A 24,909-nucleotide genomic window follows, 5' to 3' on the forward strand; every position below is an offset into this window, starting at 1 on the left:
TTCACTGACTTTTTATTGACGTTTACACCTAAACTCTTACACAACATTAAAATATCCCAGATTTTCTCCATCTTCCCAATACTCAAAGAATTGCAAATGCTAGAGTTAATTCTTAGTTATTTACAATTATGCAGAGTTTTTGAAGAATTTTTCTTCCATTTTAATAATCCATCTATAATTTTTAAATTGTGCTTCAAATATTTCCAATAACATGAGGTATATTTTACTCTCTATAAAGTTAAAGAAAAATTATTTTACTAAAGTAATCAATTTATAGTAAAAGAATTAGGCCTAGAAATAAGTTTAGGCCAGTTTTGAAGTGCCAAAGTAGAGGCCCAAGGTTCGCAACAAATTGTTCCACGGGCCTCATCTGCATAATCGCGGTGAGCTGCCGGCACCTGTCGTGCCTCCACAGGCAGCTCGCCAGACTGAAGAATTCATTTTCGGGCCACCTGCCTTGCTGGCAATAGCCCTCTGGTAAGTGCAGGGGGGGACAGGGGGAGGGGGCCGATCGCGGCTGACAGCTGCTGGCAGAAGTGCTGTTGAGCTGGGAGGAGAACCCCTGCTCCTCCTGGCCCCACGTCACTTTTTTAAAAATTAATTACACTAAGCTTCTCAGTGGCAGCCATTGGTTAGGCCGTGTCCATGTTCAGACAATCTGAGGATAGCCCCATATTAGCATATGGAAGGTACCAAACGCCTATTTTAGTCAGCCGTCCCGATGCCTGAAAAATAGCCCAACCCAAATTCCCAAATTCGGGTTAGACGTTTTTCAGGTGTCCTTGAGGTGCAGGATGTTGGTCCCCAAAATTCGGGTGCAGCCAGGTCCAATTTCTACCCCTTATTCTTAACTTTACACACAGAGGAAACTATACTCCTATATGTAAGAAGGTGTGAAAACATATTTTCTGCACACAATGAGATCCTAATATGCATAGATGTATAGGGGGTAATTTTGCCTTTTGGCGATGGTGTAAAACGTGCGATATTGGATTGACTGCCGTTATACACCTCGACCGATTTTCCTTTCCATTTACTTCAAAAATCGGGGTGCAGTGGGGGGAGGGGGGACGGGGGAGGGTATAAACTGGGCGGCTGATCCAATATCACCTATTTTACACTATTGCCAGAAGTTAAAATTACCCCCATAGAATTGCTCATGAGTAATCTGGAGCACAGACATGGGCCCCGATTTTCAAATCAAATTGCAGGGGCAGGGTGGCTGCGAAAATCGGGAAAATCCCGAGCGGATGAGGAAGCTGGCCCCAACCCGCCAACTTCCGGGTTTCCCACAGACGCTCCTGTGTGTGCGTGCACTTCTCGAATGCGGAAGTCCCGCAGGCAATTAAAGCCAGCGAGATGATAGTTAAAGAACCAAATGTACCTCATTGAGGTACACAAGGGGCTCGATTTTGGGATCGTGTTTCTGGCGGGTTCCCAGCGGGGCGGCCCCGAAAATCCCGATATCCGGTCATGTGACCGGATCGCGACGAAATCCCGGCCACTTCCGGGTACCGCGCTGACGTGCGGGGCTGCGCGTGCAAGCCCCGCTGGTGGGAATCCCGCAGGCAATTAAAGCCAGCGGGATTCCACTTGAGAGTACTTACCTTGCTCGTTGTGGTCAGTTAATGAGCTGAAGCAGCTGTCAAAAGAGGAAGTGAGGGATTTTAGTTTCAAGGCAGTGAGTTTCACACACTGGGGGAAACAGTCCCTCTCCAACCAGGCGTGTTGCAGCCAGCAGCCTGTGGCAGGTGCCAAGGTGCGCTCCACGGGGGAGAGCCCTCACCCACGCAGGAGGCCACCGCGTCACATAGGGCAACCCCTGCCCTCCACCACCCCCCGCCAAGCCAGAGGACAGACCGACACGAAACCGCAGCCCCAGTCCGAGGACCCACCCACCTACCCTGCACAACCCCTCAGACCAACACCTGCCAGATGGGTGGTGCGTTGACATCGTCGGAGGACGAACAGGATGACCAGCCCCAGCAGCCTCGCAGTCCACGCTGTCCGCCTCGGAGACGTGGGGCCCCCCAACACGGTGCTGCGGCACACCCACCTGCACAGCAGGAGGGAGGGCAACCGCAGAGAGAGATGCGTCGCAGGAGGCACTACCCTCTGCACAGGGTGTACAGAGCGAGGCTCAGCTTCATGGACTTCTCCGAGGAGCAGTGCATACGGAGGCTCAGAGTCAATCGCCAGGTAGTCGCCGACATCTGCAGCCTCCTTAACGACGAGCTGCTCCCTGATGAACCAAGCAGCATCTTCCGACCTGTCGTCGTCAAAGTCACCACTGCCCTCAACTTCTTCGCATCCGGTTCCTTCCAGGGTGCCACCGGGGACATCACCGGGGTCTGTCAGTCCTCTGCACACAAGTGCATAAGGCAGGTCACCGATGGGTTGTTCCGCAGGGCCTCGCACTACATCAACTTCGCCATGGACGAGCGCAGCCAGATGGAGAGGGCGGTTGGATTCCATGCCATGGCCGGCTTCCCACGGGTGCAGGGTGTAATCGACTGCACCCACATCGCAATACGGGCACCTCCGCATGAGCCAGGGCTGTTCATCAACAGGAAGGGGTATCACTCCATGAACACCCAGCTCATCTGTGACCACCGCCAGAGATTCCTACACGTGTGCGCCAGATACCCCGGCAGCTGCCACGATGCCTTCGTCCTCAGGGAGTCCGCCGTCCCGCCCATCCTGCAGGCACCCAACGCCGGCAACGGCTGGCTCCTCGGCGACAAGGGGTATCCCCTACACACGTGGCTCATGACACCTCTGAGGAACCCCATCACCGAGCCGGAGCGTCGGTACAATGACAGCCACACTGCTACCAGGTCTACAATTGAGCAGACCATAGGGCTTCTCAATATGCACTTCAGGTGCCTTGATCGTTCTGGGGGAGCGCTGCAATACACACCATTCAGAGTGGGACGAATCATAGTTGTCTGCTGTGCCCTGCACAACATGGCCCAACAGAGAGGGGTGCCGCTGGAGGAGGCCCCATCCACACCCGCCACCCACATTGAGGAAGGCGAGGGCGAGGAGGAGGAGGAGGAGGAGGAGGAGGAGGACGCGCCAGAGGATGTTGGACGACCCATGCGCCGAACCGCGACTCACCGGGATGGTCGCCGGGCCAGGGAGGCACTCATACGTCAACGGTTCTCCTGGAGTCAGACACTGCGAGGCGCTCGCATCTCCTCACCTGCACATGCGAGCGGCCATACCAGCCCCCTCCACTGAAGAGTGCTGCCAGTAATCCTGCACCCACAGCAGTGTGCCCAATGGGTGGCAGCAGGTGTTCGCCGTCATGATGGCCTCCACGGAACGCACCTATTGCACAAGCCGCGGAAGAATGGACGAGAGGTGGCAGGAGTGGTGAGAATAGAGTATTTAATATCTCCAATGTGACATTATATAAAAAAAAATGTACAAAATAATAAACACCCTGGTGTATTCCCTTTGTGATTATAAGGCCTTTGCAATTCTTTTCCGGGAACCCCTACGTGGTGCTACCCCTGTGGCTCCAGCAGAGGTAGTGGCAGGTTGCTCGTGTTCTCGCATTGACCGGGTAGATGCTTTTGGCGGACGGCCCCTGGGTTTCGGTGCCCGTGACGGCACCTCCACAGACTGCTCCTCCTGCACCGGGGCAGGGGCAGACTCGGCCACCTGGAGAGGAGGCACCATTGCGGGTACTGGTTGAGAGGTGGGCGACGGGTGTGACGTGGGGGCGCCTTGAGAAGCGTCCCCGCTTCCATGTCCCCGGTCACCATCATCCCTCTCTTGGCCTCGGCCCACATCACCCCTTCCACCCTGCTGGACGGCAGTTTGGATGGCATGTGTGAGGCCTTGCAAGGCCACCCCTAGTGTATCCCTCAGCCTGTTGATGGCGGCGGAATGTTGCTCACCCTGAATCCGTACAGACGTTGTCAGGGCCTGCATGGACTCGATCTGGAGCTGTGCGTGACGCTCGAGGGAGGCCAGCCTGTCCTCCACCGCAGACAGTCCCGCACCTACCCGCGACACTGTGTCGCCGGTACCCTCCTGTGCCTGTGCCACCAATGCCCACAAGCAGGAGTTGGACTCCTCCATCGCCTGCGCTATTGTGGACAATGCGCGCGGCACCTCTCCCAGTACCTCAGCAATTAGCTGGTGCCCCTCGACGACTCTCCTTTTCTCTGGTGGCCCCCTGGGTTCAGCATCTGGGTCCGGCTGAGCAGAGCCTGGAGATGAGTGCTCCCTCCGTCGCGGACCCTCCGCGGCTGCCCCTGCCACCAGGGTCTGCTCATGCTCACTCGTGCGCGGTTACTCACCAAGTGCTACCCCAACTAGTTGGCGAGGTGGACCCACCGAGGTGCGTGTCTCTGCGCTGGTGGATGGTTGGCTCTGATGTGACGATGCACCCTCAGAGACCGCCATGTCCTCTGAGGAATCGCCCTCCACGATCGCTTCACACACAGACGGACCTGCAAGAGAACAGAGGGCACTTTGAGGCATGTGGACCAACTTGACAGTGCGTCTGATGGCAGGTGATGATACGGTAACTCGCGATCATGGGTGTTGAGTGTCAGCTTTCCCTTACCGGCCGTTTCGGCAGCGACACACTCGCCATCAGCCACTGACAGGCAATGTCGCGTGCGGGCGAGGTCGCGCGCCTCCACCTCGGCGTCGGTGAGCTCCACCACTTGCGGCGGCCCACCTCCGGTGCGTGCCCTTTCCCTATTGTTCTTGCTTCTCTTCTCCTGTGAAGGCAAAACACAGATGTGTGAGTGGGTGCGTCTTGCATCGTGAAACGCATCGAGCATCGGTGTGGTTGGGTTGAGCGTGGCGCGGATGGATGGGAGGATGCGTGGGCCACGTGCCCATCCCATTGCATGAGGATTGGGGTGTGTGGTAGTGTTCGGGTGGGGTCAGGGACGGTGGGTACTTGCGTGCACGGCGAGGATGGTGAATGAGTGGCTGTGAGGATTGCTGATGGAGCGCAGTGGTGGCTGTGCAGGAGGGGTTGTGATCTGTTTGGCGTGATGGTGGGGACGGGATGTGGGAGGGTGCGTTGGTGTACTCACCTTGCCAGACCTAGTCAGGTCATTGAAGCGCTTGCGGCACTGCTCCCAAGTCCTTGGGGTGTTGCCCCTGCTGCTCACCTCCGCCGCCACCTCTGCCCATGCCTTCCTGGTGGCGGCGGCAGGGAACTTGCGTCCATCTTCTGGGAAGAGCGTTTCCCTCCTCCTCCTCACGCCCCCCAGCATCAGCTGCAGTGCCAGGTCTGAAAAACGGGGCGCAGCCTTTCCCTTTGCTGAGCCATCGTCTCAAACCTCTTGCTTGCAGCAGGAGGGGCTTTGGGAGACTGCCCCTTTAAGTGGAGCTCCTACATCGCGTCGACGGTACTGCGCATGCGCAGCCGGCCGGCACGCAGCTGGGGAGCGGAGAACCCGGAAGCAGGGCTTAATCAGGTCAATTATCCCGCGATCGCGTGGGGGACGCACACGATTAGCCGTCCGCGTTTTCCACGCTCCCGGAGGACCACCCGCTGGGAACCCACAGGCCTGCTAAATTCGAGCCCAAGGTACTTTATTTCTGACATAGTAGATAGTTAAAATGATTTTAAACTTACCTGGGCGGCTTTCACACGGCTTCTGATTCACACCAAAGGGCCGGATCGGGCAAAAATAAACTAAATAAATTAAATAAAAAACCATTGCACAAAGTTTAAAAAAAACAAAATAAAGCTACCTTTCCACCGATGTCACCTGCAACCCCCTGCTCCGATGTCTGATGTCCCCCTCTTAGCCCCGATGTCTCCCTTTCCGATCTGTCACCCTCAGCCCCCGATGTCTCCCTCTCCGATCTGCCACCCTCAGCCCCCGATGTCTCCCTTTCCGATCTGCCACCCTCAGCCCCGATGTCTCCCTTTCCGATCTGCCACCCTCAGCCCCCGATGTCTCCCTCTCCGATCTGCCACCCTCAGCCCCGATGTCTCCCTTTCCGATCTGCCACCCTCAGCCCCCGATGTCTCCCTCTCCGATCTGTCACCCTCAGCCCCCGATGTCTCCCTCTCCGATCTGCCACCCTCAGCCCCCGATGTCTCCCTTTCCGATCTGCCACCCTCAGCCCCGATGTCTCCCTTTCCGATCTGCCACCCTCAGCCCCGATGTCTCCCTTTCCGATCTGCCACCCTCAGCCCCGATGTCTCCCTTTCCGATCTGCCACCCTCAGCCCCCGATGTCTCCCTCTCCGATCTGCCACCCTCAGCCCCGATGTCTCCCTTTCCGATCTGTCACCCTCAGCCCCAATGTCTCCCTTTCCGATCTGCCACCCTCAGCCCCGATGTCTCCCTTTCCGATCTGCCACCCTCAGCCCCCGATGTCTCCCTCTCCGATCTGCCACCCTCAGCCCCGATGTCTCCCTTTCCGATCTGCCACCCTCAGCCCCCGATGTCTCCCTCTCCGATCTGTCACCCTCAGCCCCCGATGTCTCCCTCTCCGATCTGCCACCCTCAGCCCCCGATGTCTCCCTTTCCGATCTGCCACCCTCAGCCCCGATGTCTCCCTCTCCGATCTGCCACCCTCAGCCCCCGATGTCTCCCTCTCCGATCTGCCACCCTCAGCCCCCGATGTCTCCCTCTCCGATCTGTCACCCTCAGCCCCGATGTCTCCCTTTCCGATCTGCCACCCTCAGCCCCCGATGTCTCCCTTTCCGATCTGTCACCCTCAGCCCCAATGTCTCCCTTTCCGATCTGTCACCCTCAGCCCCTGATGTCTCCCTCTCTGATGTCTTTCTCAGCCCCTGATATCTCCCTCTCTGATCTCCACCTGTTCTCCCCCCCACAATCTTCGCCTCTCCACCCCCCCCCCGCTATCTTTGCCTTCCCCCCCCCCTCCCCACCCCCCAGATTTTCAGTGCCCTCCACTCTCTGTTCCAGGCGCCGGATGATGTCTCACTATCTCTCTTTCTCTCCCACCTCTCGGCGTTGCATCTCCTGCCGGCAGCCAGTCTGTCAGTCAGGCTGGCTGCTGGGCGCGCAACCCGGAAACAACTTTAATCACCATCAATTACATCGTGATTGCATCGGAAAAGCTAAGTTTTTTTTTGGATATGCCACGCGCCCCTTCACCCCCGCCCCCCCCCCCCCCCCCCGTCCGCTACCATCCCGCCACCATTTCAAAATTGAGCCCATGATGTTTAGCTGCTAAGTGGAGCTGTATTTAAACTCGCCAGTTCCTTCAAGGCCAATGCTCGAGGCGAAGTGGTCAAAATAAGCAGATTCTTGTAATCTTCTGAAGTCAATTAACAGGCAATTGTAATTTATTGTAAACTTCAGCCCCCAGATCCGAAGAACCCACCATGAAACAACCATCTTTCTTTCTCCTTTTGTACAAAGATTGTTTTGCATCTGTAGCAAAGTCTGAAATGTGAGGAATGTGCACTGGACACAAGACTTACATATTGATAATTGCCTTCTCGTACAATTTATATAAATATGGATTTCAGAGGGAAATGCAGTTGCATTAAAGTATTGACCTAAGCATTAGTTATTAAAGTTTTAGTATACATTTGGGATTACATTTATTTGATAAATGAGAATCCTTTCCTTATGTTTTGCACAAGCCTTTGGAGGTTAAGCTGCAGTGTCAACTGACATTCAATCTCAGATTTGCTGGCTCATTGTAGTTAGAGACAATGTGCAAATTGCTTAAGAAATGGTACTGACTGTCCACAGACCTGCCTATGAGGACTACATGGTTGTAGGGTACTAAAATAGGGAGGGGAAGGAGATTCGGTGCTGAATGGTCTTCATCTTTCATGACCCTTAAAGGTATTTGGATTCTTTCCTAATAAAATGGGTGCTGAGCACAGGTTTAAGAATTATAAACAATTTTACTATTTTAAATGGTATTTTAAACATTCAGTGCTGTCTGTATGGAACAGAAGCACATATATTTACCTCTGAATAATTAATATTTGTAAAAGTTATAGTATCATTTTATAACAACCTTCTTACAAATGTTTGAAAAGAAAAATCAGAATAAACTGCAGTCCACTTTATTTAGAATTCCCTCTGCATTGTTTATTAAAAGCAAACACTTTATCGTATTTCTCAATGGACTTTGTTCCCATAGTTTTTCTATTACAGAATACTTCATGTAGACACTTCAACAAGATAGGTGAAACCCAAGACATTAACGATACTTAAAATGTATTATTATGCTCATTATTAATTCACACTCTAGCTTATAGGATCCATATATTTTATGATTTGGAGAACCAGTTAATTCCACTGGCAGGAACGTAGGCACAATTAATGCAGCTCTTACTACAAAAACTTCAAAACACAACCACTGGTGATGCTGTTTCACTCAAACCAGTAATATTGCAACTACCAGTTACACTGCTGCTCTGATTTCCTCTGAATTTGAAGCACTGATGCACAAAGATACATTCCATAACTACGCATAGTGGCACTCAAGGTCTTAAAGGAAAGTGGGGTAGCCAATGTATCCACTTCACTCGGTGTACGCACTGAAATCTATTTGTGGATGAAGGAGAGAGGGTGCAAAGAAAGATTTATATTTATATGGCAGCACTTCATGTCTCCCAGAATGTCTCAAAGCACTTCACATACAATGAGTGATTTCAAAACCAATGACTGTTACATAGGGGAACATGTCAACCACCATCCCATAAACATCGCTGAGGTGAATGACGAGTTAATCTGTTGTTAGACTTGGATAAGTAAATAGACTGATTTCTACATATATCGTGGCATCATAATGTTAGGTCTGTATCAACTCCTTATACTACGCTGACGCCCTTACAGCATAAATTTCTGGTCAGATCACCACTTCCTATGGGTCTGCATGACAGGGATGTAGGACTCTTGATTTACCATTTGAGAGTTATACAATGACTTCAATGCTGAATTTACACCAACACTGTTCTGACGTTGGGATTAAATTCCCAGTATTCCCAGCATTGCTTGATCTATAAAGCCTTGGCTTATACACTTGAGAACAATGAAGTGGAGTGGAATGGAATAGGAAAGGACATGGTCTCACACGTGAAATATTGACTTTTGTTCCTCTACAGATGCTGCCTGACCTGCTGAGTATTTCCTCTTTTTTCTTTTTTTGATTTCAGCTTTCTTCCCCTTCCTTTCTCACCCTCTCTAGAAAAGCGAGCTAAGACTTAACCTTTTATATAGATGTCATGCCAAACTGAGATCTGAGCTATGGTTCTATCATACCCCTAGGACGATATCTCAAGCATGCAGTTCTTAATGTAGTATTTGTATCATAAAAAACAATTCCACAAGTTAATGTTGGAAAATGCAGATATTCTGGAGTAAGAATCATCAAGAACCGAGATACGAAGTACCATAGAAGATTACAGCATAGTACGAGGCCATTTGGCACATTGTGTCCCCAAATTCTTGTATTTTCTTCTCCTTCAAATATTTATTCAGTTTTCCCATAAAGATGCAATGTTCTGTGCCTCAACCACTCCATGTTCTATGTCTCAATAACCCGCTATGTAAATAGATTTCTCCTCACTCTTTTCAAATTGAATGCTGATCGTCACTGACTTCCCAAACAGAGGAAATAGCCTTTCTTTATTCACTCTACATAATTTAAAAAAGTTTTAAATCCCCTCTTAGCCTTCTCTGCTCCAGTGGAAATAACCCAATATCTCAAGTATCTTCTCATAACAATAGTTTCCCATCCCTGGTATCACCCTGATGTATCTATGCTGTAAGCTCTCAATGGCTTTAATGTTCTTTCTATAATGAGGTGCCCAAAACTGCACACAGTACTCTAACTGTGACTTAACCAATGTTTTGTATAAACTTGAGCTCATCCAAAACTCTGCTGCCCGTATCCTAACTCACACCAGGTCCCGTTCACCCATCACCCCTCTGCTCGCTGACCTACACCAGTGCCTAAATTTTAAAATTCTCATCCTCATGTTCATATTCCTCCATAACCTCGCCTCTCTCTATCTCTGTAACCTCCTCGAGCCCTACAACCCTCAAAAACTCTGCGTTCCTCTAACTCTGGCCTCTTGTGCTTCCCCCACTTCCTTCGCACCATGATTGGTGGCCATGCCTTCATCCATCTGGGCCATATGCTCTGGAATTCCCTACCTAAGCCTCTCCTCCTTTAAGATGCTGCATAAAACCTACCTCTTCGACCAAGCATTTAATCACCTGTCCTAATGTCTCCTTTTTTGGCTCAGTGTCAATTCTTGTCTGATTTTTGCTCCTGTGAAGCGCCTTGGGACGCTATATAAATGCAAATTGTTGTTATTATAAATTCATCATTACTTCGTTAGACTTGTAGTCTATCTCCCTATTTATAAAATCCAAAATTCTATTTGTTTTATATGGCTTTTTCTGTCTGCATTCGCATTTCTAGGGAATGAGATATTTGAATCCATACATCTCTGTTTATCCACACCCTTCACTGTCTTTCCATTATGTGTATACTCCCAGTCCTTATTTTTTCACCCAAGATGTATTACCTCACACTTATCCACACTGAATTACTTCTGCACCTGTTTGCCCATTCCACTAATTCGTCAGTCTTCCTGAAGTCTTTTACAGTGCTCCTCATTGTTTTCCAAATCTTCTGCTTTTGTGCTGTCATCATATTTCAAGATTGTGTTCCCTATACACAAGTCTAAATCATCTATGTATACCAAGGGGAAAAAAGTGGACCCAACACTGACCCCTGAGATATGCTGCTTCCAACCCTAATTCTTTGTTTCCTATGGATCTACTAACTTTCTATCGATGCTATTACATTTCCCCTTGTGTCATACATGTGAATTTTTCTAACAAGCCTCTTTTAAGCATCTTATTGAACGCCTTCTGAAAATCCATATACACAACATCAACTGCAGTCCCTTTATCTATCTAATCACACACTTCTTCAAAAATCAGTATTAGATTTGTCAAATATGACTTGCCTTTAACAAATCCATGCTGGCTTTTCTTGATCAACCCATGCATTGCTAAATGGTAACTAATTTTATCTCAAATTATGGATTCTAAGAGTATGAACACAACCGATTTAAGATTAGCTCATCTACAGTCACCTGATTTATTCTTCTTTCCGTTCTTGAATAAGGGTGTCATGTTCACTACTGTCCAGTCGCTACATAAATGCAAGTTGCTGTTGTGGTGGTGGGGTCTCCATGAAAAATAATCTTTCACAACCAACTTGCTGAATCTAAAAATAAGTAAATTACAGTGGGTATTTAAACATAATTGGATCTGTTATGTGAGTACTTGATTTAAGATTGAACAAAAAACAAAGCAATGATTGCAATAACAGTGAAGGGCCACTGAACTGTGAATGCAGGAAAATCCCTTGTTCAAACATATCACTGAAAGGAACACTAAATGTATGATGAGAAGACTATTGTGGGAAAAATATTAATAACTAATATCTAAGAGAAGCTAAAATTATTGAAGAAGATGTACAAAATGCAAGAAATATTTTCTAAAACTGAGGTGAAATCCTGCAGTTTGTCAAGATTGAGGCAAGTAATGTAATGATCCTGAATTGTTGTATTACTGTTTGGATATGTAACATTAAAAAGCAAAGGGACAATAAATAAAACAAGCATGGGGTGAAAAAAAAACTAAAGATAATTGATTTTGGGGAAAAAATGGTTAATTTACTTGCATAGTAAATAGCTAGCTATTGCTTGCATATACTGTTGGCCACACCCGAGTCAATAAGATGTCTGCCAGCCATGCAGTGATCTGTATCATTGTGATTAATGAAGGAGCCGTTTGCTTTTCCATCAATTGCAAAGTGCAGCAACACATGCGTTTTGCCTTTCTAAGCTGTGTGTGTGGGAGTATCTCTCTTTCTGCTTGCCTCAATGCCCTGGCATCAACAGTTCAAATTCAGTAGATTGCTGAATTAAATTTATTCAATTGGGACTTAAGTAACCTATTTAACTGCCTAGTTTTGCTTATTTTCTCTCCATGTTTCTACATTACACAGTGTCTGGTCTACTACATTTACTCACTAAATTTTTTCACTTTTTCATCCAATTTCCTTCCCTTTTCTGTTAAAGGCACCAACCTTTGCTGAACCTTGGTTCTATTAGGCCAGTCAAAAGAAAAAAGAAAGAACTTGCATTTATCTTACGCCTTTCACAACCTCAAAATGTCCCAAAGCGCTTTACAGCCAATTGAAATATATTTGAAGCGTTGTTATGTAGGTATTGGAGAAAACCATCCAGTACCTCTCTCAAGTGGCCAATTTTTATGTGTCAGCCTAGATGGTGAGTGTCAGCAGACTATTTAACAGTGGGGAGCACTATATCAAACCCACACTTTTTTTATACGTTCATGGGAGTGGGCGTCACTGGCGAGGCCAGCATTTATTGCCCATCCCTCATTGCCCTTGAGAAGGTGGTGGTAAGCCGACTTCTTGAACCGCTGCAGTCCATGTGGTGAAGATTCTCCCACAGTGCTGTTAGGAAGAGAGCTCCAGGATTTTGACCCAGCGACAATGAAGGAACGGCAATATATTTCCAAGTTGGGATGGTGTGTGACTTGGAGGGGAACTTGCAGGTGGTGTTGTTCCCATGTGCCTGCTGCTCTTGTCCTTCTAGGTGTTAGAGGTCACGGGTTTGGGAGGTGCTGTCGAAGAAGCCTTGGCGAGTTGCTGCAGTGCATCCTGTGGATGGTACACACTGCAGCCACAGTGCACCGGTGATGAAGGGAATGAATGTTTAGGGTGGTGGATGGGGTGCCAATCAAGTGGGCTGCTTTGTTCTGGATGGTGTCGAGCTTGTTGAGTGTTGCTGGAGCTGCACTCATCCAAGTAAGTGGAGAGTATTCCATCACACTCCTGACTTGTGCCTTGTAGATGGTGGAAAGGCTTTGGGGAATCAAGAGGTGAGTCACTCACCACAGAATACCCAGCCTTTGACCTGCTCTTGTAGCCACTGTATTTATATGGCTAGTCCAGTTTAGTTTCTGGTCAATAGTGACCCCCAGGATTTTGATGGTGGAGGATTCGGTGATGGTAATGCTGTTGAATGTCAAGGGAAGATGGTTAGACACTCTATTGGTGGAGATAGTCATTGCCTGGCACTTGTCTGGCGCGAATGTTACTTGCCATTTATGAGCCCAAGCCTGGATGTTGTCCAGGTCTCGCTGCATGCGGGCACGGACTGCTTCATTATCTGAGGGGTTGCGAATGTAACTGAACACTGTGCAATCATCAGCCAACATCCCCATATCTGACGTTATGATGGAGGGAAGATCATTGATGAAGCAGCTGAAGATGATTGGGCCTAGGAACTGCCCTGAGGAACTCCTGCAGCAGTGCCCTGGGGCTGAGATGATTGGCCTCCAACAACCTCTACCATCTTCCTTTGTGCTAGGTATGACTCCAGCCCAGTGATCCTGGCAGAACCCAAACTGAGCGTCGGTGAGCAGGTTATTGGTGAGTAAGTGCCACTTGATAGCACTGTTGACAACACCTTCCATCACTTTGCTGATGATTGAGAGTAGTCTGATGTGGCGGTAATTGGCCGGATTGGAATTGTCCTGCTTTTTGTGGACAGGATATACTTGGGCAATTTTCCATATTGTCGGGTAGATGCCAGTGTTGTAGCTGTATTGGAACAGCTTGGCTAGAGGCGCAGCTAGTTCTGGAGCACAAGGCTTCAGCAAAGGCCCATAGCCTTTGCTGTATCCAGTGCACTCAGCCGTTTCTTGATATCACGTGGAGTGAATTGAATTGGCTGAAGACTGGCTTCTGTGATGGTGGGGATATTGGGAGGAGACATCCACTCGGCACTTCTGGCTGAAGATGGTTGCAAACTTCACGTGCTGGACTCCACCATCATTGAGGATGGGGATGTTTACAGAGCCTCCCCCTCCCGTTGGTTGTTTAATTGTCCACCACCATTCACGACTGGATTTGGCAGGACTGCAGAGCTTTGATCTGATCCGTTGGTTGTGGAATCGCTTAGCTCTGACTAGAGCATGTTGTTTCCGCTGTATAGCATGCATGCAGTCCTGAGTTGTAGCTTCACCAGGTTGGCACCTCATTTTTAGGTATGCCTGGTGCATTTGGATAGCAGTCAGGAGCAGGAACTCTGGCTGAATTTTTCTCCCCCTTCCTAACCCACAGGTGCTGAATCTGACTGTAATGCTTGCACTGCCACCTAAGATCAACTAATTCAAAATAGGAGGATCAAACCCCTGACCTTCCTAGTCTGTATGGTTCAGTAGCACCAGTGGATACGTTAGCCCACTAAGCCAACAAGGAATTCTCACAATATTTTTTTAACTTTCCTCACTATCCTTTGGAATAGGTCGGCTTCTGCCTCCTCCTTTCTACCTACTAGATTTTGGGGTCTTCCTTAGTGATTTGTACTCATCTTGGACTTATATTTGGGTAATGCACAGTTTCTATATGATGCACCTTTTCTGTATGACATTTCACATTGACCAGTGATGATGAATATTGTATATGTTTTAATTTGGCAGGAGGTAGTTCTAAATTAACGAGCTTTTATCTAGTAATTTTGGGTCTCATGAAACCAAGTGTAGGGACTGGGAAGAATATATTGTTCTCTCCAGTCAACATTGTTTATTCAACAGCTGGGGCTCCCTTAAATAGCTGAAAATACACAAGTTCAGAATGAAGGTATATTTGCCTGAGAATCATAGATCTCCACATTCTAATTTCCTTTGGCTACTTTTCAGAAGCCAAGGCAGAATGAATTCCTTTCAGTGGAACTACACTAAAGGCACAACCTTACATTAAACAGAACAGAAAATATCTTGCTTGTTTTGGATAGTGTATTTAGGTAGTATGCTGGGGAATTCCAAGTATCCTTCAGGATTCCCGATAGCTTTTTGTTAAATCATTTTTCAATGCTGCACAACATGTATGTCTTTACACTGAAGAAAATCAGTCTCACTGTAGCCAATTCAATATACTGTAGTTTTCTGAATGCAAGTTCGAGTGCCCCACCACCGACTCTGCAGGTGGTAGAAGCCTAGTCATTCTTGCTAACATTCATTGTCGGATTCTTAATTTTAATGCTGTCCAATTCGTTTTTCTTTTGGGATGGAATGCCGGTGCCCAATTTCTCTGACCTTGCTTGTACAACATTCAGGCTTTTAATATCTACACCTGGTGTCACCTACTTGTGGGCCTTAGGTTTTTTAATTAAAAGAATGACTGATGTCAATTGCTTGACTGTCATCTCTTGATCTCTGAATGTTATGCAGATTTCTTGTACACAATATAAAGTTTGAACATTTTAAATTAGGAATGGGTGAGAAGGCATTTTGTGTGATGGATAAGGTCATTATGATCTTAAAATATAAATTTGGGTATAACCGTCATAAAACAGAAGGACCAAGTGCTGTGAAGACTATTTTCTCCTTTTATGTTATTCTATAAACCATGGCATAGATATATTTAATGATATTCTCCAATCAACAGTCATGCCTGCTAATAATTTATAATATGTGCACTGGAGCCTAAACTATTATCATGGTGGCAGTGGCCTCCTAAATTTGTATTATGTTCAGATATACGAATAGCCACCTTTTTTATGCTTTGACCTGTGAGTAATGGAGAATACCTTACTTGAAATGATGGTTGATCAGCTAAATCTTAAATAAACAAAACTGAATGTACTGCAGATAAAAAATAAACTCTGTCCTTTCAGGACATTATAAGGGCCTGCTGCTCTTGAACAGTTTATGGATTAGCTGATGCCAATCTAATTGAAATTATTCAAAAAGTTATCTCTTTATTATCCATCAGACATTCTCTGTTTTCTCCAGGTCATCTGCACCTCTATTTGCTCTGCAGCTGACTCCTGACAAACATTGCTAAAAAAAGTGCTTACCCTGGGACCAGGATTCCTGGAGCCTGCATATGAAAAATGGCCAAATTGCAATACCTATGACTCAGTTCAGTTCCTGAATTAATATCAACATCACATAAAAACTATTACTCTAGAAATATTAACAATGCAGGTGACTGGTTGGAGTTTCAAATTACAATATTTCCCTTCACCTCTAGGATTTGTTTGAATCAAACTTACAGTTGGTATAGAAATATCCTCTCTGATACCCGTTAGGAATCCTAAGTGAAAAACTTTTGGCCAAGTTCCTCTTTAGGTTTTCCACACCACAGATGTGCCCATAATATGACATTTATTGCTTCCAATTGGAAAGGGAGTTCAATAGGATAGATGGTATAGCCTATAGAGAAGCAGAACTAGGAGCTTAGAAATATCTAGAAAATCTTGTAATTTGTGTACTTGTTATTGAGCTTACAGGCTAACTGCAGCCCTTACATAGTAACAGTTTCAAGGCAGCAATAGAACCTTAGTCCATCCAGATAAGATTACCTTGATGCAATTCTGTATCTAATAACCCTGAATGCTATTTGCTGACAAATTTATCTAGTTTATTGAGTTTCTTGTTCCACCATTCTTTCTGGTTGTAAGTTCCACATAATTAGCAGACTTTTACTGAAAATTTTTTGCCCCAATTTCCCATTTGGTTATTCATTCTTCATTTAAAACTATGACCCCTTGTTCTTGAGTTTCGTACAACGTATTTACCAGGTAGCCAAACAAGGTAGGCAGGACATTAGAAGAGATCAAAAAAGATATTAAAACATTTAAGATAGAAAGGGGTAAGATAACTGATAAACTAATCAAATTTAGGGAGGATAAGACTCCTGGTCTGGATGGATTGCATCTGCGAATATTAAAAGAAGTTAGGGAGGAGATAGCAGAGGCACTATTTATTACATATATATAATAATTCACTAGAAAAGGGAATAGTGCCAGAGGACTAGCGTACAGATAATGTCATTCCTTTATTTAAAAAGGGAGATAGAACAAGCCCAGAGAACTATAGACAAGTTAATTTAACGTCGGTGGTAGGAAAGATAATGGAATCTTTACGCAAAGATGTAATAGAAAAACATCTAGAGAACGAAAATATAATAAAGAATAGTCAGCACGGATTTCAGAAGAGAAGCTCATGCTTGACCAACCTTACTGAATTCTTTGAAGAAGTAACAGAAAGGCTAGACAAGGGTAATGCAGTAGATATATTTGGATTTTCAAAAGGCCTTCAATAAGGCACCACATTGTGGACTCATGGCTAAGGTCAGAGCATGTGGAGTTAGGGGACAGGTAGCAGAATGGATAGTAAGTTGGTTACAAAGTAGAAAACAGAGAGTATAGGGGTTAAGGGTAGCTTCTCAGACTGACAAAAGGCGGGAAATGATGTTCCACAGGGATCGGTGTTTGGGACCATTGTTGTTCACAATTTACATTAATGATTTGGGAATTGGAAGTACAATTTCAAAATTTGCGAACAACACCAAATTGTGGGATGTAGTTAATACGGAGGAAGAATGCGTCAAAATGCAAGAGGATATTAATAAACTTTCAGAATGGGCATGTAATTGACAAATTTCAATATAGATAAGTGTGAGGTGGTGCATTTTTGTAGGAAGAATAAGGAGGCCACATACTGCTTGGATAATAAGAGTCTAAACGGGATAGAGGAGCAAAGGGATCTAGGGGTACAGGTACACAAATCAATAAAAGTAGCCTCGCAGGTCAATAAGGCCATAAAAAAGGCAAATCAAGCACTAGGGTACATTTCTAGAAGGATAGAATTGAAAAGTAAAGAAGTTATATTAAACTTGTACAGAACCTTGCTTAGACCACACTTGGAATACTGTGCACAGTTCTGGTCTCTATTATAGAAACGATGTGGTAGCATTGGAGAAGGCGCAAAAAAGATTCACAAGGATGAGACCAGAACCGAGAAGATATCCTTATCAGGAAAGACTGAATAGGCTGGGGCTCTTGTCTCTAGAAAAGAGAATGTTGAGGGGTGACCTGATAGAGGTCTTTTAGATAATGATAGGGTAGACGTAGAGAAGATGTTTCCACTTGCGGGGGAGTCCAAAACTCGAGGTCATAAATATGAAATAGTTGCTAATAAATCCAATAAGCAGTTCAGGAGAAACTTCTTTACTCAAAAAGCGCTTAGAATGTGGAACACGCTACCACAAGGAGTAGATGAGGCAAATGGTATCGATGAATTTAAGGAGAAGCTAGATAAGCACATGAGGGAGAAAGGAATAGAAGGGTATCCTGATAGGGTTAGATGAAGTAGGGAGGGAGGAGGCTCTTGTAGAGCATAAACGCTGACATAGACCAGTTGGGCCGAAAGGCCCGTTTCTATGCTGTGGTTTCGGTGTAACTCGATGCAGGTAGAGAAGCTTATCTGAATCCACAATCTCCGAATTCCTCAATCTTCTGTCAAATCAGTCCTCAATCTCTGGATGGAAAGAAAAACAACCCAGGAGAGCCAATAGTTTCTTGCCCTTGCAAATTCCTGCCTTTCCTAATCCTGAATATTCAGAAAATGCAGCAGGAAATATTGAAGACCATTCTATTAGCTGTGTGGGCCAGTAGGCCAATAGAATGGTCTATCTATTCTGCTGACCGGCCTCATGGCCTGATTATACAACATAACAGTCTTTAATGTTTTATTCAAGAATGCTGAATTAAACCTTATGAATACTAATACATTCCACTGAGAGAAGGTTGAGTTCACTATCCACATTGCAAGCATGTGGTCTGACAGAGCAGGGAAGGTTGTATGGTGGACACCTGAAGGAAAGAGAGTGTGAAAAAGTATAATATATTTTTCTGTATGCAGTTTTCTCCTTTATTTTGTTTCATGTATCTCCTTGTGTCACGTACTTTCTCCACTCAAGAGGACAAGCAGGATATCTCGGAGATATATATCTGTTCCCAGCAGCAAGTAGCTCCACAGATCTTAATGCTGCTGGATTACCTTTTCAATCCGTGATCCCATTCTGGAGACAAATGAGGTTGGAATATTTAGTGCCAAACTATTTTTGATTGTTCTAGTGTATGATGCTCCTCATTAAGTCTAAGGACTGAAAAGAATGCAGAGTAGTGCGAAAAGTTGTAGACCTTGCTGCTGCTGGGAACCCACAACTGAGGCACAGCTCTTTGAAGGCAGGTCTTCAGCCTGATCTTTTGGCACTTGGATGATGGATGGTATTTTAAAACACTAGGTAAGTATTTACTTCAATTGTAACAGGGATGCTCACTAATGTTTGATAGAGGCCCACAGTGCGAAGCAGTGATTTGCTCAAGTGCTGCTCAGTATCCAATCTTGCACTATCAGTTCTACAATCAAACTTTAGACAATAAATTAATGGAAATTCATGTTGACAATCTGGTTCAGAAAAGTAGTTAAATATACTCAAGTCACCATACCCACATAAGCTAAAATCTGTGTTCATGTTTTGATGTTTTTGAATTCCTGTGTTTTTTTTACATGTACGGTATATGATGGTGCATGTGCTAAAATGAACACATGGAGTGCCATATGGTAAATCAGTGAGAGCAGCCTTTGAGCAAATCACTGTGTGACATTGTGGGTCTTGGCCAAAAGTTAGTGAGTACTCCCATTGTAGTTGAAGTCAATAATTAATTAATATTTTAACACCAGAACCATTATTAATATATCCCCAAAATGCAGTGAAGGAAGCTCAATATAAAACTTGACTTTGATGTACACAGATAAATTTGCTCAGTTCTTACAGTATGATATAAAAATTTAGCATACAGAAGGAAAATTTTAACACTAGAATTAAGAACCACAAGACTCTAACTTATACAAATTTAATTAGAATTACTGTGACCAAAAATATAAGACAAGTTGACAATTTGAAAGGACTATGTAGTGCAGCAAACTCCGTAAGTGCAACCTGGGATGCAACATGAAAACAAAATAAATCAAAGTAGGGTACATTTATTTTCAAATACAGTATGTTCTTGTATGACCTGATAAATATATACCTTGCTTAATGGATCAAAATAAACTTATTGAAAACAAACAGTACTCTGTTGGATTCCTGAAAGTGTTTCTTGAAAATTGGGTTTTTGTTTCTAGATTTTACAATATATTGGTCAGGTGTGAAAAACCTCTCATTGCTGAGATAATTTTGGTATCTAATTGAAATGAGATGATCAAATCACAATGCAGTGTGATGAACATAACCAGCGATAATTAGGGAACATTTTATACTTGGTTCATTAATTGTGAATTTGTATTTTACCTTTGAAACAGGCATTTTATGCAACAGGAAGGATTACAAATGATTCAGTGTTGAGATTCTTTCCTATGAACTGAATCTTACCTCAATTAGATGTACATTAGAATCAACTACATACAGTACATGACTAATAATGGAAATAGTAGAAATGCAGACAACTTATTTGGAGTTTCAGAATGGACTGATGTTATTTCCAAAAGCCATCAGCAGAGACTATTATTAATAGAAGTCCCTTTTGTAGCATGATGGCTTACATTTAATCCCTGTTATTAGTATCAGGTTACCTGTAAGTGAAACAGCTAACACAAAGTTAGTGTATCTTCATGCCCATGCATCTTTTATAATGACTCCGTATTGAATCCATAGAGTAGGATTTTATTGCACATGGTTGACAGTGGAGCATATATTTTGCTATTGCATATATAGAACTTGTAAATGCTGAGAGGCACCTCAGGGGCAAGATATTCAGCACAAGATCATAAGTTAAGTATGGATGAGGAAGAGCAATTGGCTTATCTTAACTCATTCATCCAGAAAGACCCAGGTCCCCATTTCACGATATCCAATGTTGTATCTTACTACACTATTATACCCAGAAGTCCATCCATGTATTGATGATTCTTTTTGTGAAGGAGAACTTCCTGACATCATTCCTACGTTTTTCTTTTACTAGTTTAAACCTGTGACCTGTTGTCCTATTCGCATAGTTTAATTTAAAGAAATTTTCTGGATATACCTTTTCCATACTGTTTATGTCATGCAATTCTGTAAGGTCACCTCTCATTGCCTCCTTTGAAGACTAAAAAGCCCAATTTTCTCCAGTCTTTCCTCATAATTTAGACCTTTGACACTAGGGATCAGTCTCACTGCTCTTCTCTGCATTGCCCCATAGAGCTTAAATGTCATGTTTGTTTCTTGGTAACCAGAACTGGACATGGTACTCAAGGTCTGGTCTGACCAGAGCACTACACAGTTTGAACATGATGTCCTCTGACTTGTATTCTACTGTTTTGGCTGTGTATTTCAGTATTCTATTTGCATTGTTAATTGCTGTTCTGCAATGGTTGAAACAAGTTGAAAGTCAAGTCTACGAAACACCTAGATATTCATCAGCTATATTGAAACCGTTCCTGGAGTACATATGTTGCCCATTTTTCCTTCTTACGTGAAGTACTGTACGTTTGTCCATATTAAGTTTCATGTGCCATTGTTTTGCCAATTATATATTTTGTCTAACACACTTTATAATTCTCATAATCAAATGCCCCTCTTAATTTGACAATCATCTGCAAATTTGACCAATTTGCATTGAGTTTCTGAATCCAAGTGATTATTGTGTACTTTACCACTTTTCTAAGCTAACTTCACCTCGTAGGAGAGGTCAAATGAACAGGTGTAAAATATGTAAAGATAGCTGATATATCTTGTGCACATAAAGGTGCTAACCAGTTTTTTAAAAATTCATTCCTGGAATGTGGGCATCACTGGCAAGGCCAGCATTTATTGCCCATCCCTAATTGCCCTTGAGAAGGTGGTGATGAGCTGCCTTCTTGAACCGCTGCAGTCCGGGTGGTGAAGGTTCTCCCACAGTGCTGTTCGGTAGAGAGTTCCAGGATTTTGACTCAGCAACGATGAAGGAACGGCAATATATTTCCAAGTCATTATGGTGTGTGACTTGGAGGGCAACGTGGCGTTCTCATGCGCCTGCTGCCGTTGTCCTTCTAAGTGGTAGAGGTCGCAAGTTTGGGAGGTGCTGTCGAAGAAGTCTTGGCGAGTTGCAGCAGTGCATCTTGTAGGTGGTACACATTTGTACATGCTTAAATAAACAGTGATTCTAACTACATGGCTTAGTCTGGTTTTCCTTATCTGCAACACAAAAGCTAATTTTGCTCTTCAGCTAACCAGTAACTTTATTCCTCCTATTTATCTTCCCTCCCCTCATGAAGGCACAGACTCATGCTGAGGTATGGTTTCATGGGTACCAGCCATCCTCAGGGTATCTTGCCCAAGTTACAGTGCATATATTAGCCCAAGCATAGGATCATAGGAATAGGTGCAGGCCAGTCAGCCCCTCAAGCCTGTCCTGCCATTCAATTAAATCATGGCTGATCTGTATCTCAACTCTACCCACTGCATGCTCAGCTTACCCTTGGCCAGAAAAAGTAGGAGACCGTGTATAATGTCTATCAGCAGCAGACTTTTCTGTTCACCAGTGCAGATGCTGCTGCTTCCAGAGGGCCCTTGGAGAACCATCTCCTAAGGGAGTTTCATGTGCCATCTGTGGCAGCAGTGCAACCTTACTTGTCGCTGAAGATAGCACTGCTGTTGCAGCAACACTAAAAGAAAGGCTTTCATTTATATAGCACCTTATCACATCTGTCAGAAACATCGGAAAGTGCTTCAGATATAGCAAATTGCTTTGAAGTGCAGTGACTGATGTTCTGTAGGCGAACTGTAATTATAAAGGGGAATAAATTATTAGATATTTGAACTAAATTGAACTAAGAGATTTATTGTAATACGAGCAATGTGGCAGAGTGTGGAGTGATTCACTGTTCCTCATGAAAAATGTCTCAAGGCCTTTGCAGTCGCACAATTGAGCCTTTTCAAACTAACCACCAAAACAGTACGGTCTGCAAGACTTATCTGAACAAAAATGTGAAGCAGGAATGGCCTTGTTACATGAAGCAGGAATGGCCTTGTTACATGGCAGATGGTTTGAAAATGTGAACTTGCTTCTGATTTTCTTCTTTGGTCAATGTTATTTGTACAATAAATCCTTTACAAAATGGAAAATCCGCAAAGAATATGCAATACTCCGATTAGGAGTGCAGACAGGTACTACCTGAAAAATCCCTATTCTCCATCTCTTAAAGTGTTTGAGTGTTTGAAGTGCATGCTGGCACATAACTTCAGTGTAGCTAGAATACCTTCCCTTCAGGGAACATATTGTAATTTTACATGAAACTGAGTTTACTTTTTCAAAAAAAAATCATCTCCAGCCACAAATGTAATTACTTACCAAGATATTAAGTGGAGAAAAAACTAGAACATGTAAGTTAACTCTTCAGTCATTGTGCTGTAATAAATCCCTTTACTGCTCTGGTGGAAAAAAGTCCGCCTGAACTTTGAACACTTCTAAAATTATAGTTTATGTGTTTGATGTATTTTATGTCTGAGTCCTGTACTAACGAGGCTTCTCATTTATCTTTTTTGGAGTTCATCAATGTTATTAAGTTATGAATTGCAAATATATAACCTCGTGTCAAATCATGGTCAACCTAAAAAAAGAAATGCACTTGTCTTTTGCCCAGGAGGTTTAATCGATGTGTGGAGAAATGGCGCACCTTCCACTATGACATGAAAGGCCTGGCCCAGTGGATGACAGAAGCAGAACAGATCCTGGCTGACACCAGGATGGATACTGAAAATGTAGACCCAGCGAGAATCAAACAGAAACTCAAGGTAATTCCACCTCAAGCACCCACTTTACTGAAATGCCCACAGTTTTATGTTGGAACAAGACCTGATTAGGAAATAAATATAGAAGTCTGCTTCTATTTCCAACAGGAATAACATTTTGAAAACTATTTTCATAAATTACGCTGTTTAATACATGATTGCCGTTAACTACATAAGGATTTGTGTTCTACATAGCCAACATTGGGCAATCAAAAGGGATCTTACTTTTTCATATTTCTGGATATTTGTGCTTTCTGTTTACTTTGCATTGAATTTTGCAGTGTTATTAAGTGATGCCCTTTAAATCAGAATGTATTGGAAATGTTAGTAACGTTGCCACCTGAAGACCATTGAGGCTTACCAATACCACCTAGTTGGCAAGGAAGGACAAATCTGTGGCTGAGATTCTGACACTGACACAACTGTAAAAGGCACTGAGATTTGTATGCAGCTCATGGTCCATTGTGTTAAGAATGCATAATCATTTACACCATTTTTCGCTTACATTCTTTGTGGTCCTTTTGGCACAGGGTAATAGGTAGATTATTTACGGTTAAGTGGCAGCATATGTTGAAGTATAATTACAAGGGAACCATAAAGAAGTCTTTATGGTCTGAGTTGTTTTTGAAGACTTTACAGATACAAGTCTGGTGGGATAGATGGCAATAAAATTTTCCATTAGCTCGGCAGTAATAGAAACTATTAAGTATTCTATCTTTTATTAGATTAGTGATGCACAGCTTTATGAGCACTGGTTGGTGATCCGTATGCAAAATTAACAGGGTGTATGTTTTGAAGTGCACGTATATGCCCTTGTGGTTTGACCAAGAAATATTTGTTCTCTGCTGACCTGTCCTAAACGCAGAGAAGTGGAGCATGTTAGATAGAACGTCCTACCCTGACTTGATCTACGCACACCAGAGATATATATAGAAAAAAACATATATAGATCCAACATCCATGGTGTTGCTCATGGCGAGTCAAGATCAAGTGTCGTGTTCAGGTGAAGTGAAGTTAGAGGGTTGAGAATAATAGGATGGGGGCATGCAGATGTAATTGAGTTGCTATTTTATGTTATTATTTATAGTTCAGTAACAAAGTGTACAGCAATTTAGGAACCAGAGGAGTAGAGTTAGTTGGAGCTTTGGAGTTTCTCTGACGTCTCGGCTGAGAAACTGGTACTACTCCGCCACCACTGGCGGGAAGGTGTAATTACAACATGACAAGTTCACATGGACAATTTCTGTTATAAATATAGACATAG

At 44.4% G+C, this 24,909-nt stretch overlaps 1 protein-coding gene across 13 annotated transcripts in view; it reads left to right on the forward strand.

Annotated features, from left to right (window-relative positions):
* The window catches only part of dmd (dystrophin), a 1,591,310-nt gene that overhangs the window by 909,717 nt on the left and 656,684 nt on the right, over positions 1–24,909 (forward strand). For all 13 annotated transcript variants that reach the window (XM_067992781.1, XM_067992785.1, XM_067992782.1 and 10 more), the window contains one exon: positions 23,498–23,648. In XM_067992781.1, coding sequence (XP_067848882.1) covers positions 23,498–23,648 — 151 coding nt within the window. The remainder of the gene's footprint in view (positions 1–23,497; positions 23,649–24,909) is intronic.

Source organism: Heptranchias perlo, chromosome 11, assembly GCF_035084215.1.
Source record: "Heptranchias perlo isolate sHepPer1 chromosome 11, sHepPer1.hap1, whole genome shotgun sequence".
In the NCBI taxonomy this organism is placed as follows: Eukaryota; Metazoa; Chordata; class Chondrichthyes; order Hexanchiformes; family Hexanchidae; genus Heptranchias; species Heptranchias perlo.